At 36.2% G+C, this 15,146-nt stretch overlaps 1 protein-coding gene across 6 annotated transcripts in view; it reads right to left on the reverse strand.

Annotated features, from left to right (window-relative positions):
- Positions 1-892: 892 nt before the first annotated feature.
- The window catches only part of ATF2 (activating transcription factor 2), an 83,688-nt gene continuing 69,434 nt past the window's right edge, over positions 893-15,146 (reverse strand). For 4 of the 6 annotated variants that reach the window (XM_040475441.1, XM_040475443.1, XM_040475440.1 and 1 more), the window contains 2 exons: positions 8,274-8,379; positions 893-3,468 (listed from right to left, as the gene is read on the reverse strand). In XM_040475441.1, the coding sequence (XP_040331375.1) occupies positions 3,242-3,468; positions 8,274-8,379 (333 nt within the window). In that variant the 3' untranslated portion in view covers positions 893-3,241. Of the gene's footprint in view, positions 3,469-8,265; positions 8,380-15,146 lie in introns of those variants that run through there. The other 2 variants (XM_040475444.1, XM_040475445.1) reach the window with 2 other exon arrangements.

Consider the following 15,146-nt stretch of genomic DNA (forward strand, 5'->3'; position numbering starts at 1 on the left):
CGCTGAGTAGCTCTCACTCACTGAATAAAACGAGGTAGAGGGGTTCAGAGCCAGCACAGCACCGGGATGGCAACCAAACCATCTTGCAGGCCGCTGCATGGACTTCAGCTCTGAGTGCAGCGAGCTGCTCCAGGATTGGAGTAGATGGAGCACCGCAAGCTGATTTAATTTGAAAAGTACCACTCTAGCTGTTGTACTGAGGATGGGCTGAAGGAGGAGGGGTGGAAGCAAGGAGGCCGTTACTAGGCAGATACAGTAAACTGGGTGAACGATAATAAGGGTACAGAGCAACAGCACTGTACAGGGGGAGAAGTGGTTGAATTCTGGATTGTTCTGACGGTAAATCCAACAGCATTTCCTGATAGTTTGGAGGTGGGAAGAGAGAAATCAAAGACACTACCACCGTTGTCCTGGCTTAAGCAACTGGAAGAAGGGAGCTGTCATCAAGTGTCTTATGAAAGACTGCTGGAGAAGCACACTTGACGGGAAGGTGGGGGGGTGCTAAGGAGTCAGTGCTGGACGGGTTACAGTTGTTGTAACTGAACTATAATGGTTGGCACATAACGTTGGACGTGTTACGTTTAAGATGTTTTGTCAGGCAGTTGCCAAGAGATGCCAGAGGCGAGCGGACTGGTGTATGGGTGTCGTTGAGAGAATGTTCGTGGCTGGGGACAAAAGTTAAAAGTTCAGTGTATCTGGCTGGGCCTTAATGAATCCAGAGAAGGACAAGGCCTGAGCACCCTGCAGTTGAAACGTCTTTAAGGAGGACTGAATTTTATCACAGAAATAGAAAGACTATCCGGTTCTTCTCAGGTAACAAACATCCTGAAGGGGGCGGAAAGCATATTATCAAGTGCTGTTACTTTACGAAAGAGAGGTAAGGACAAGCAAATTATGAACATAATTTAAAGATAGAATTTATTCTCTGATGGTTTACTCATGCAAACTGCACATAAAAGAAAGTAGTACAGTTTGTGTAACATTGCAAATGTAAGGACTCAAAATGCTAGGTACAGAAGTAGTGCGACATCCTGAAAGTCAAAATGGAATTTGTGTTTATACAACTAAGAATGATTTTCATTTGCTGAGCACAGACTGATTTACAATGAGAGTTTTGCTAACCTTGGTAAGTTCATTAACCGTTTACATGACTTCTTACATCTATGTAGTTTTATTTTACAGTTGCAAGAATTCCTGTTACCAAAAACTTTAACTTGCATAAATAATAAAATGAAAGAAAAATGTACTGAAGGACTTAGGAGAGTGAAAAGTTGAGGCTTTTCCTAACCCATCCAAACTTACAATAAAAAAATTGCCTTCTTGCAGAATTCATATTTTGTGCCTTTGAGATCAACTCCTTAGCATAACTATGAGAAAATCATGATCAGAAATTCATTGCTTTAAATTACAAAATCAGTTAAAAATAAAAAAAAATTTAGAAGTAGAATTATCAACTAAAAACGCTCACTCTTGATAAGCCAAACAATAAAAATCCTATTATCTTCATACTTAAAAGTCCTGAAATGTCATTTGTATAATTTGAATGTTTCCCAGTTTGGAACTTAGGCAGGTGGGATAGTTCCTTGAATTACCAAGGATATTCAACATAGGTTTTTAAAAGGTCAGTCTCGTTAGGAGATGGCACCGAGACATTCGTAAATAGTGTAGTATAGATGCAGAACAGACTACACAGCTTATTATAAATGCGTTACAGATATTTACATAATGGAATCCTGCTTGAATGCCAGAAGTTGCTACTGGGTAGGACTCGTAACTATTTTACAAAGTTTTCTTACACACGTCTACTACTTTATTTTTCACAATTTAGTCTATTTTAAAATATTGTACTGTATCTTGAACATAACTGGAGAATAAAAATAGATAATGGCACATTAGAAAACTCAGTATCCCACGGATGATTGGATAATGAGAAAAGTGTACCTACAATCATCTCCTCAGAAACAAACTACATCATGGAATGTTAGTTATCCAAGCCTGCACAGTAATGACATTTTAAATTGCAATCATCTATCGGCCAGCATCACACCGAAGGCATCGTTAAACATTCAAGCAAAGACTGCTGGCATAAACTATTGAAAGGAACATACACACATAACACACATACACACACACACTCTCTCTCTCTCTCTCTCTCACACACACACACCCACTCTTGCTTCCCACATTATAATTACAATGTTCTAAAGATAGATACTGATTTTTTTTTCCCACGAGAAACATTATCAAAATTTGCTACTAAAAGATGACAGTGCCTTCACAAGAATAAGTACAAGTTAGCTTGCAAGTACAAGACAATGGGGGCAAACAGCCTTAAATTTGCTAAGTAATTTTTAGGCTTTTTCTGGCAACCACACCATACTTGATTATGCATAAACTTCTCAGTTTGTAACCTGAAATCTGCAAAAAAACCCAAAACCTAATTTCAAAAAATTATTAGCTATCTGATAACCCTGTATCATAGAGGATACAATTTCATGTTTTATTAGCCTCAAAACATAGGATTTAAAATACTGAATTTAAGACTTGAAAAATAGTCCTTTTGAAATGTTGGAGGATTCCAAAATTCCTGTCTACTTCAAATCTTAAAGAAAACGCACGACGAATGACCTTGATTTAGTTTGAGGGTGCATAAAAGCACTGTATGTCTTTTACCACGTTTCACTCACTTAAAAAGTGTTCTCTAATGTTCTTCCTTTTGCATAATGTGCAAAATAAAAGGCAAAAAGATTAAAAGCAAATTTCTGTCTTTCTCTCGCTAGTGCTTTATGACCTTGTTAACATTACAAAGTCAACAGGGACGATGCAGAACTTTGGTATAAATGATATGACAATACTACCATCACAGTTGAGGGTAAGAGGTGGTCAAAAGAAATGGAAGTGGGAAGAGACTCAGTAACACCCCCATTTATTAAAACACCACCAAATTAAAAGTGAAATAAACCACAATGAATTATAATACAATTTACACATTGAGCACAGAAAATTAATAAATCTAACAATATTTATAAAAAAAGCAAAATCAGTCTTTTTCCAGAGACTAAAAACTGTTGTTCAGGCTGATCATCAACTGCCGCTACACCAACTTTAGAGCCAAATTTAATTTCAAGTAAAAAGAAAAATTTACAACCACAGATTTCGCATCAACGGAAACCGGTCTTTCCTTGATTTCCCTTTGAAGTCACTAATGAGTATCTAAAACTGCCGCACCGCAGGTTTTTAATCAACTTCCTGAGGGCTGTGACTGGGAGGCAGGAGCCATAACAATCTGCGACAGCGCGGGCTCTGTACTCTGGTCCGCCATCTGTGTGAGGACTGAGGTGGCCACAGCTTCGGCCTTGGAGGTTGAACTGACTCCATTGGATGTGCTGACAGAACTATGCTGTATAGCTTCAGGGTGCGGGCTGCTTGGCACTGACAGGTCTTCTGAACTATCGTCTTTATCAGCAGCTGAGCGGAAAAAAGAAGAATCACGGTTTCTTAAAAACAGCTGTAAGAATCTATCAGTAGGTTGTCAACACACAAGAGTAAAAAGTCAGGGTTTGACAAAAGCGGTTATTTAGATACGATGGTATGACTGGAACTGAGCAAACCAAAAGGTGGCTTTCCGATTTTACCTGCAGCAGCTCAAGTGAAGGCCTCGCCATGCACACGGAAGCATCTGCGTGCCCAGCTCACAGAACCGAGCCGAGGACGTGTTTGCTCAACAGTGTTAAGAAAAGTCAGGTGGGAATTTGGGAGACAGACTCTTACAGATATAATCAGACCCTTACCAAGTAACGACAATTTAACACAACCGGTCTGTTTGCCTACATGCCATTCTTATTAAAAGATAAGAAAATTTATACCCACACGCATAAACAAAATGAATTCTTCCATACAAATTGCATTTTCAAATTACTCCCTCTGCATTCTCTAGAACTATATTTATTCTGGCTGACTTTCCATCGATGGCAGCAATGGGGGATTACAACACCTGACTCTAATGATGCATACACATGAGAATGAGCAATATTTAGAATCTAAATGCCACCAGCTGTTAGAGCTGCACGAATTAATTGGGATTCAAATAAAAAATTATATAAAACTCTAGAAACTACAATGGAAGATATTCAGAAAGAGGCATTCTGTGTACTTGTGAAAATCTACCAACTTTTAGGATGGAACAATGCATCTCCTACATCTTTCTCATTTTAACAGGATCAAATCCAGGAATTTCATTTAGTGAAAAATCTGATACGCACACCACACCGGTAGTTACAGTGTACGTACCTTATAGAATGATAGCATGGACCAATGATAACTGTGAACCTAGCCCCCAGCTTAAGAGAACACCGCCAATAACAATGATGCTTCCTGGAGGCTCTTCTCTTCATCAAAGGTAATCACTGTTCTGATAGCTCTTTAACCATTACCTTGTTTTTTGTTCGAAGTTTTACCAAATAGGTATGCATCCCTAGAAAGTAGCATTTAACTTTTGAACATTCTGAAAATTGTATCATACTGGATGTATTCTTTTGTACTTTTTTTTAATAGAGTTTATTTATTTTGAGAGACACAGAGCTGAGGTGGAGCAGAGAGAGGGGGAGAGAGAATCTCACGCAGGCTCTGCACTGTCAGTGAACAGCCCAATGTGGGGCTCGATCTCACAAACTGTGAGATCATGACCTGAGCCAAAACCAAGAGTCAGACGTCTAACCAACTGAGCCACCCAGAAACCCCTCATTTTCTTTTCACTTGGCTTTAAAATAATTTTTATTTAGTGCTTAAAGGTAACAAGCGGGCTGTCAAATCTGACAATGCAGACTGGCCTGCTTACTGGTGGCCAGGTGCCTATTCTGAAAGTCCATTATTAAAAGACTGTGGACGCTATGAAGCAGGACTTACTCCATGATTTGTGATGCAGGAGATGGAGGAGGAGAAACCTGGCCAGCTTGATTTTAGTTCACATAAAACTCATTTTGAGCGTTTTCTGAAATATAGGACTTAAAGAATTTTGACAAGTTTGCCTCAAATCCATGCATTTTCTGGAAAGCAGTTTTTAAAAATATATTAATTAGAATCCCCTCTTCTCTATAAATCTGCTATCAATGCAAAATCACCCCTCAAGATATAAAAAAATCACAATAAACCTTTTAAAATTATATAAAGTAGAAAGGATCCTTTTCTGATGAGGCAATAACAAATGTTATAAAATATTTCTAATTCAGTTACATAGCCAACAGAACAGTTAGTTACGTGTTCAAGAAACCCAAACCCTGGCAATGGCGCTCAAACTGACAAGAGTACAGTCCCCTTTACGTCTCTTCTTCAATATGAAAACAAACGGACCTTCCTCTCAATGTTAAGTTCTAGGGATACACCAGCTTTCAAAAATCAAGAGGCTAAGGTGCCTGGGTGGCTCAGTCAGTAGTGTCCAGCTCTTGATTTCTGCTCAGGTCACGATCTCACAGTTGAGCTGAGCGTGGAGCCTGCTTAAGACTCTCTCTCCCTGCCCCTCCATACTCACTCCTCTCTCTCTCAAAATACAACATTTAAAAATAAAGAGGCTGATCTATGATGAGAGGTCTAAGGAAATGTAAATACAGGGTGCAGGCAATGACAACATAAAACAGTACATTTTAAAGACAAGTGCTAATCTCCAGACTTTCAGAATTAGGCAAAGCAAATCTTTAGGCTATACAAAGTACCAGGTACCGATTTATAAATGGCGTAATTATACATTTTATATGTAAAATACTTTTATAAAGGGATACACCCGCACCTATGTCCACTTCTGGAAGGTGAGGAGAGAGAAATCACCAACATAACCATAAGCACTAGAAAGAGAAGAGTTCTTACTGCACTCACAGAGCCCTTTTCAGCCCTACTTAAAGCTAAAAAACCCCCAAGTGTTTGACAATTCACGCTCTGAAGTTTTCTACCTATGTTCATACATATTTTCATTAATGAAAATATAAGCTCTCAATTACATTTAGGGCCCAAAGAAGGTTTCCTTCGCACTTAAGATTGCAGAAGCAAGTATAATACAATTTTAATTATGCTCCAAGATTTAGAAAATAGGAACCAATGGTAATAAGATCACTCTTGTGCTTTATTTTTCATAGACTCCAAACATCAAAAATATATTCCTATTTTCATTCATGTTTTATACTGTTTAAGGTGACCAACTGTCATGGTTTTCCCATGCCTGAGGGGTTTCATCCTAGGATGCACGGACTCTGACAATTAGAAGTGAGACCGTATGGCAGTGTGCTTTTATACTGTCACCTTTATCTGAAAGATTTTTGTAATATTCATTAGTTTCTATGAAACCTTGACTTCACAAATGTTTTGAAAGTCTTAACGACTATTACAGTTCACCATCAGCAATAGCTGTGTGCTAAGACATGCATAGTGTTCAGTATTTGTGAACTTCCCCACATTTTCTCCAAGATGTAAGTACTCACTTACTCAATCCATCTGCCTTGACTACTAAACAAAAGTCAGATTTTCTCCTTCAAACTTGAAAACAGAAATTACTTTCCAATTTCTACAAAATCCAATTATCTCCCAAGAGCTAAAGAGAACTAATTTTATACTAAAACCGTATTTTACTCCCATTTGATTATCTAGAGGACTAGGTAGGAAAAAGGCAGGAATAGTTCCAAACGTCCAAAATGTGTTATTCATTTCTTGCAATCTATACAACCTAGCATAATATGTATTTCCTAAAAATTTACTAATCTAGACTTTCAGTTTATTTAAGGGTATGGCACATAAACCCACACATTTATACCTTAAAAATATCTTTATAAATTGTTGCTTAAAATGAAAAATTGGCTTGCCTTTGCTGTGCACATGCTACCTTGATAAGAGATAAAACTGATGGGATTAAAAAATTGCAGATGAGATAAATTTTTAGTTGGATGCAACGGAAGAATTCATTTTCCTTCTAATTTTATAGAATCATTTGTATATTCTTTTTGAACTATCAAAATTCAGGAGCGCTCTCTTGTTAAGAAAATCATAGATGCATAATGCTGAACTCAGTAGCTTCTATCAGAAATTATGTTGTTAAGTCAGATGGGAGCCATAATGGCCTCATCCCTGCAGCAATCATTGTTAATACAAACCCCAAACATATTTCTATATGGTTCCAATTTACTCCACAATGTGTTTCACCATCCTGTGAAAATGACTAGATATCAAAGGACTGAGATTTATTTGCTCAAAACTGACAAAAATCAATGTTCTAAATATATATGGCAATAGAGAGTTGCTAAATCTACTGAATCTTTTAAATTAAAAAATATTGCCCATTCTGATGAAACTGCTTACAATGACTACAAGTAAAGATGGTGGCCATTAAGTTTTATCGTGAGCACCTGAGGAACTGTTTGCATCCAATACAAAATGTTTCTTTCTTTTGAATTACTGACACTGGCAAATTAAAATGAAGTGGATACATATGGTTGAAACAATCTTCACATTTACAAATATCCTGAAATATCACTAAATCATAAAAACAAAAGCTGTGGGTTATATATTATGAATGTTGCCTAATGCCTTCCCAGCTCTGTTACTTGTTACAAATTTGTGTACGATGGACAAAATTGGCCATTTATTCAAGAGTAACAGCTGGCTCCAATATTGTGCATCTTATCAAAAAAGAAGGACATTACAAGAAAGAAAAAGCACAATTAACCTCTAAAATGCTGAAAAACAGAAGAATCTCATTTTGGGGAAAACATGTAAAAGGAAACCTAGAAGCAGATAACGGAAGTAGTGTTCTACTGTAGCATTTTTATGACCAAAAGACTCACCATAAAGATTCACAATAAAAAAAACTGCACAATGCTGATATTTAAGAACAATAGGATCCGATACTATAGATGGGTACTATATATTGTTAAACGAAGATAGTTAATTAAAAAAAAAATTACTCAATGGAGGCTGGAAAAGAAGCAGTGTTTCACTCTGTCGTTCTAAGACCAACCGTTACCCTGGGAAGATGTACTTACAGTATATTTTGGATTATTAACCTGTTGTGTGGATGTATAGTAATCCCTCGAAAAAAGGCTAGAAACAGGAAAATTCAAAGACTCTAGATTCTACAAAGTATATTCCCCGTTCCATAACAGCCTTGCAGAAGTTCTGATATCTAATATCAAGTATTAGAACTGCAGCCTCTGTCTGTTTAACTGTAGCGTGGTTCGCTCTGGCAGTATTTCACCGACGCAGCCTAAGGCTATAGGTGATGGCGCATTACTCACTATGATAGCCAGATTTCTTCTGCATGGCGGTGACAGGGCAATCTTTATGAGCCAGAAGGAGCTGTTTCAGCTGTGCCACTTCATTTCTCAGCAGGGTGACTTCACTCTAGAGAAGAAACAACTTATGTACCTTAACGGCATCGGACTAAACGTTTCTTACTGCTGATAACAAGTGAACATTAAGGATATCGGGTATCTTTAACAGAATAGCAAGGAATAAACAAAACACACTGCTCGAGCAGGTTTAATCAGTACACATCAGTTTTTGTATTTTAGCATTTGTACAGAGACTGCAACTTCTATAAAAATTTAAATGAGGTAACAACATGACTGGATAACATATTTCAAAGTTTTTATGTTACCATTTGCCTTGGGACTGCTTATATGTTACAGGTTACCTGCAGAAGGTATTTTTTAGTTATGTTGCACGCTCTTTTGATTATCTGAAAAATTAGAAACATCAAGGGAGTCAGAATGAATGTTCACTGTCTCTGTTCACTTGAAAGTGAAAAATTTATCCTGGAAACTCAACTAAGCAAGTTTCTGGTTTTCTGGAAACTATGAAAGCCTCCACAGAAGAAACCACAATAATCAAAGAATCATGGATACCTAAAATGCAACAAAGTACTGTGTTGGACACGGAACCAATGATAGTAGATGTAATATCTAGATGACTTAGTTGCCCTTGATCTAGGTAATCTGTACACATCAAAATTTAAATCTGATAAATTAATGGTGATTTGTCCTAGTCCTTATTTAAAAATGAGCACTTCACAGCCTTTGTTTTGGAGGCGTTAATCTGGTAGATTCTATATTAAAAAGTTCCAAATTAAGGGAGTCCATTTAATTCCCTTGGGTCACCCCCAAATATTAAAGATGCAGAAGTTAGTGATAATTACCAATACTCCAGAGTGAGTCATCATATGAATTTAATAAAATGGTAGGAAAACTCTTAATTTACAAACACATCTACTTACTTGGACTTACATTACCCTTAAGTAACCAGAAATTAAATAAAGAAATGTAACAAGCATGTGTACGTAAAAGCTCAGGAACTTTGTTTTCCACCCCTTGGTCTCTTAACCAGGAAGCTGAATGTAGAATTATTTAGAAGATTAGACTCATTAGATCCTATTAACTGATCAATGACAGAAATATAAAAATCCAAAGAACGAAACTTAAACAAGTCTCTTGGGCCAAATAGTTTCTCGCACCCCCACAACAACAAACTGCAACAATGCATTAAAGCACAGAACAAAAATTGATGCTCACAATAACTCGGAACATTAAAAGGCTAAATTGTGTTTAAAATATTGTATTTGAGACAAGAATGGGTGTATGGTGATGAAAATATAAGAGGGAAATTTTTAGTTTCACTTAAAAAAATAAGCTGCGTATTAGAAAACTCATTTCTCTGTAATACTGCAGTCATCAGTGTCAATACTATAAATTATAGCTCTTTTATTAATGACACCAAGCACGAGAAACCACGTTATGAAGAACCTAATACATATTATCCAAACTTCCTCCCTCCCTGCTGCATCAGCTTGATTTTGAGATCCATGTCTAGTAAGTTTCTCTCATTAATTTCTGTAATATGAAATAGGGTTGGACATGTATTTTTAGCCCAGAATATATAGTATAATCTTATAATAATCTCTTATAATCTCTTATAATCTGGTACCTGTGACCACCCTTTCACATTAGTTTGAACCTATGAAAAAAAAAATTTAATTGTTCTGAACTACACAAACTGAAGTTCTTGTGAATACACACTATTTTCTCTACCTAGAAAAGCTTTCCTCTCCTTCTCATCTTGCTAATTTTTTCGCTCATCTTTAAGAGTCCACTCAGTATAAATTTGGATAGGAAAATAAATTAGGAGTCCATTTCTGTGTTCCCAGAGCCACATATACATATGTGTGCTCATTTACGTAGTATTCACCACACCAGGATTGTTAATTTTTGGTTTACTTGTTCATCACCTCTGCCAGATTGGGATTATCTGGCTCTCTGTATCCCCAGAGTACAGCACACAGCCTAGTACGGAGTACTATTTAGTACTATTCTAGAGAGAACCACGGTAATTCTATGTCCAGGGGAGGGTTAAAAAATACCAAAGAAGGTGAAATGAAATTGCTTAAATAATATAAAGTTGGTCAGAGGTCCCGATTTCCTTATTTATGCCCACAACCTCACCAACACAGCTACACTGTTAATTTTTCTCAGACATAAAATGAAAATTGGCATATTTTACAGTATCATCTCACAGAATTTAAAAAATCACAAATGCCCTCTCTCCTAAATATTCTATATAGACATTCATCATAAACCATGTTATGTTTGTTTTTTTTTTTTTTTTTTAGTCAAAGTAAAACATTTTTGGTAAGATAAGACAGATGCTGAAAAAAAACTGTTATTCTGGTCTAAAAGTAAATTACTTTGGCATTGTCTGTACCATTGCTTCATTCCATCTGTAGCTACTCAAAGGTTAATTACATACTAATGAACACTTCTTTTTTAGTTTACATGAGTAATCTATTAAAGGTTTTCATTGATCACTGGCTATAGATTGAGGACCAAGTATTCCATAAATTTATGATCTTTGGCTTTTCAGTTTAGACACTACCCCTCCAAATTAAATAAGGGAGTTTCTTATTGCTAAAGGTATGATTTTCCTCATGTTTAGTCTTCACAAAAATCAACGATTAAGTATCAAGATTCCCCTCACACAGTTCCAAGGACTGTCACGGATGCAAAAGCTTACACTTGAGAATGAAATATTTAACTTATGTCTATGACGATAGAAGAAACAAAAAGTATTTTGGAAATACTTTGTGAAATGAATGGGAATGACCCTTTTCTCATTCTCCTTAGTCTCATACTTTGTGTCAGGTCAGTCTCCTCTGATAGACCACAAATTCTGTAAGTGCGAGGACAATGTCTTTTTCAGTGTTGTATCTCCTGTGTCTAATAACATGCTCTGCACACAATAGATGCTTAACGACAGAATGAATAATAAATAACTAGCATTTGCATAGTGTTGTTATAACAGACTTCTCTGTACTCTCTCTCATTTGATCTTTGTAACAGTACTTATTCTAGGAGTATGACAGATGGGGAAGTAAGGGCTCAAAGATTTTTAGCAAGGCCTACTAAAACGCAGAACCAGGTCTCGGGCTCCTAGTAAAATGCATGAAGTGGAGGTGGTACCACTATCATCCTTTCCCCCTCTACAGTGTAATTTAAACGCTCAGGGGAAGAGAAGGAAGGCCGTGATAGCACACAATACTTCCCCGCCACACCCCCACCTTGGAATGAAAACAAACAGGTATAGTATTTTCTAACTGTCGCTATTCTTTCCCATTTCAAGGGATAAATACTGAACTAAAATATTGTTTAGGTGCCAGAAATAAAAGATTTGATTCCATTCCCTTTTAAGTCAACAAAGCAATAACAAAACCTTTTCCGTGTCATCATTAACTTATGAGTGAAGTCTTCCAAGTACCCAGCTATGGAACAATGCTTCCATTTTTAAAAAAACTCACTAAGCTTCTACTCCACACACATTTTGCAACACTTAAGTTTCAAAAGCAAAATCCACGACAAAAACTCCCAAGTTTTATATCAGAGTCACTGTTAAGGAGCTACGGTGAGTAAAGAATCTGTCTTTGTCCACAAAGGAAACAGGGTGAAATTGTAAACTGACAACAAAATTTCAAAATGAGTATAACTGAAAAGCAAAGTCATGAAGAGGTAGAAACTCTTTCAAGTAAAAGACCACAAAAATCACATATTACCTTTAAAAATATAATAATTTATAACCAACAGTATCCAAGTTTTGGTCTAGATTACCATGTCTCCAATTCAACTTCATGATACTGCCGTTTAGCAGCAATTTTAGAAGGCTAAAATATTAAATTCAGTGAGTGGGGCAAGAAGATTGAATAATTAACATGTTCTTTAAAACCTAATATGCATTTGGTAAAAATATGAACAGTCATGCCTCAACACTCATTAAAATTTATTTATAATATATAAGTAACCATGGGTCATTACTGCCCACTATACTGATCAGCTACGCCTGTATGTCACGTGAAGCATTATTAAGGAAATGTAGAATTGATGAATGTTTTCACATAAAGTAGAGTTTAATTATTTCTCTGACATTCAATTTTCTTTACAAGTCATTCTGTTCTTCACAGTTAACAGTTTTGCTGTTGGGAGACAAAGTTTTCCTCCCTGAATCCAGGTTAACTCTTTACATTCTGAAAATCAGAATCTGTCACTTTTTAGAACTGCTATTTTATTTGATAACTAAAAAACAATGAATAAAAACCATATAGCCACTTGAAACAATTACTGGAGCATACTTTATTCCCAAATTGTTCATGCTTCTCAACAGCCTTTTCACCACTGTTACATCCTGGTGCAGGTCATTCTTAAAATTCTACTTATATTTAAGGATTCATTCCTATAGTGATTTCCATATCTACACATTTATTCATCTAACTGTAAACTTTTTATTAATGAAAAAGTTATGCTCCAACTATTTTTTGAGTAATTTAGTGAGGTGACATTCCATGAGCTAGAATTAACCATTTTTTAAAAATGTTATTAATTATTTTGAGAGAGAGGGAGACAGAACATCAGCGGGGGAGCAGCAGAGAGAGAGAGGGAGACACAGAATCCAAAGCAGGTTCCAGGCTCTGAGCTGTCAGCACAGAGCCCGAAGCAGGGCTTGAACCCACAATCTGCAAGATCACGACCTGAGTCGAAGTCAGACACTTAACCGACTGAGCCACCCAGGCGCCCCTAGAATTAACCATTTTAAAGTGAACAATTCAGGGCGCCTGGGTGGCTCAGTTGCTTAAGCATCCGACTCTTGACTTCAGCTCAGGTCATGATCTCATGGTTTGTGAGATCAAGCCCTACATGGGGCTCTACTGTCAGGAATCCCTGCTTGGGATTCTCTCTCCTCTCTCTCTGCTTCGCTCACATGTGCACTCTCTGTCAAAATAAACAAACAACAACAACAAAAATAAAGTGAACAATTCAGTTGTGTTCAGTACGTTTACAATGCTGTGCAGCCACCTCTCCCAATCTGGTGATAAAACACTTCTGTCACTCCAAAGTAAAACTCCTTACCCATTAACCAGTTTCTCCCTATTTCCTCCTCCCCATGTCACTGGTAACCACCAATCTGCATTTGTCTCTATGGATTTCTCTCCTCTAAATATTTCATACAAACGGAGTCACACATGACTTTGTTTCTGGCTTCTTTCACTTAAGCATGTTTTGAGGTTCATACACATTCTGTACTCTTACTCCTTTTTATGGCTGAATAATATTCTACTGTGCATACATAACATAACTGGTCCATTCATCCACCGATGGACATTAGGGCTGTTTGCGGCAACTTTCTTTTTACCCCTAATAATATATTACAGATTATTTCCCAGGTTGATACATACATACGAACTTCATTCTTAAGCATTTTAGAAAACATCCCTGATAACACATCATTTCACCTATCTTCACATTCTGATATGCATTTCTAAAACTAAGAACACTTTGTTATCTAACCATGAAGCCATCATCACTTAGTTTTTAATGATTAAACATATGGATTTTACTTTTCTGTTTGTAATTTGAAGTATTAACTAACGTCCTATTAAACCGTAGCGGTTAATTTAGGAATTTCTTTAATTTGACTTCATTTAAAAGATTCATGCTTTCAAAATGATACGTTTGTTAACTTTTACTGAGGTGATAAATCTTGCCTTTATTCCTCCAATCAAGAAATTTCTACCCAGATTAAGAAAACATAAAATATATTTTAAGATAATGACATTTAATCATAGTTTGTATGGTGGAAAAAAAACATGAGATGAATGAAGTAAGGATTACATACATTTGTCTCGAATGTTGAATTTTCCAAGGTTTTCTGAAATAACAAAGCACTGTTGCTATTGATAATGGTGACCAGTGCTGCAATACAATTAAGGAAATAGCAATGATTCATTAAAGCTGTTAGTACTACCATACCTTGGGTCACAGCAGAAAACTGGCCCAATCTGAAGTCCAAGAATACCCTGTAGATACCATATATTTCTATCCCACTTTAAAGTTTTCAAACATTTTTACTTCTTAAAAAGAATAAGCCAAATTAGGAAAATATTGACCAATTTAAGATTTAAAATTTATGTACTTAAAAATTCTTGCACTTATTCTAATTCAAATGATTTATGCAAAAAACCCTCAAGAGAAGTAGGATCAACAGGCATTATCTCTATTCTATGTGTAAGGCAATGCAGGCTAACAGAGAATGACATGCTTCATGTACAACTAAAAAACAGCCAAGTCATTTAGAAGAATAATCTTGTTAAGAACAGAAAGGAAACAGATACACCTAAATCATTTCGTTAACGTAACATACTTGAAACTTTAAATTAGTACCTATAATCTGTTTCATTTTATTTAAGAGGACAAAAAAAATCATAAAAATCATGTTTTTTTCCTAAAAAGTTATGAAAATAGTTTTAATATGATTTTTATTTTATGGAGAGAGAATCTTTCTTTAAGTTTATTTATTTTGAGAGACAAAGCATGTGTGGGGCAGGGTCAGAAAGGGAGAGAGAATCCTCAGCAGCGCAATCTCAGTGCAGACCCTGCCGGATCCCATGGTTTGTGAATTCATGACCTGAGCTGAAATCAAGAGTTGGATTGAAAATAGTTCTTGATTAAGAATTCACTAGATGATGATAATATATGTTTAAGATAACCTAGTATGTATTTAAAGTCTCTGTGATGTGGTAAATGTTTAGATTTTTTTCTAAATGGTTAAAATGGCTAAAAATAAAATTTTCAAGA

Source organism: Herpailurus yagouaroundi, unplaced genomic scaffold (assembly GCF_014898765.1).
Source record: "Herpailurus yagouaroundi ecotype Mexico unplaced genomic scaffold, PumYag 140, whole genome shotgun sequence".
NCBI lineage: Eukaryota > Metazoa > Chordata > Mammalia > Carnivora > Felidae > Herpailurus > Herpailurus yagouaroundi.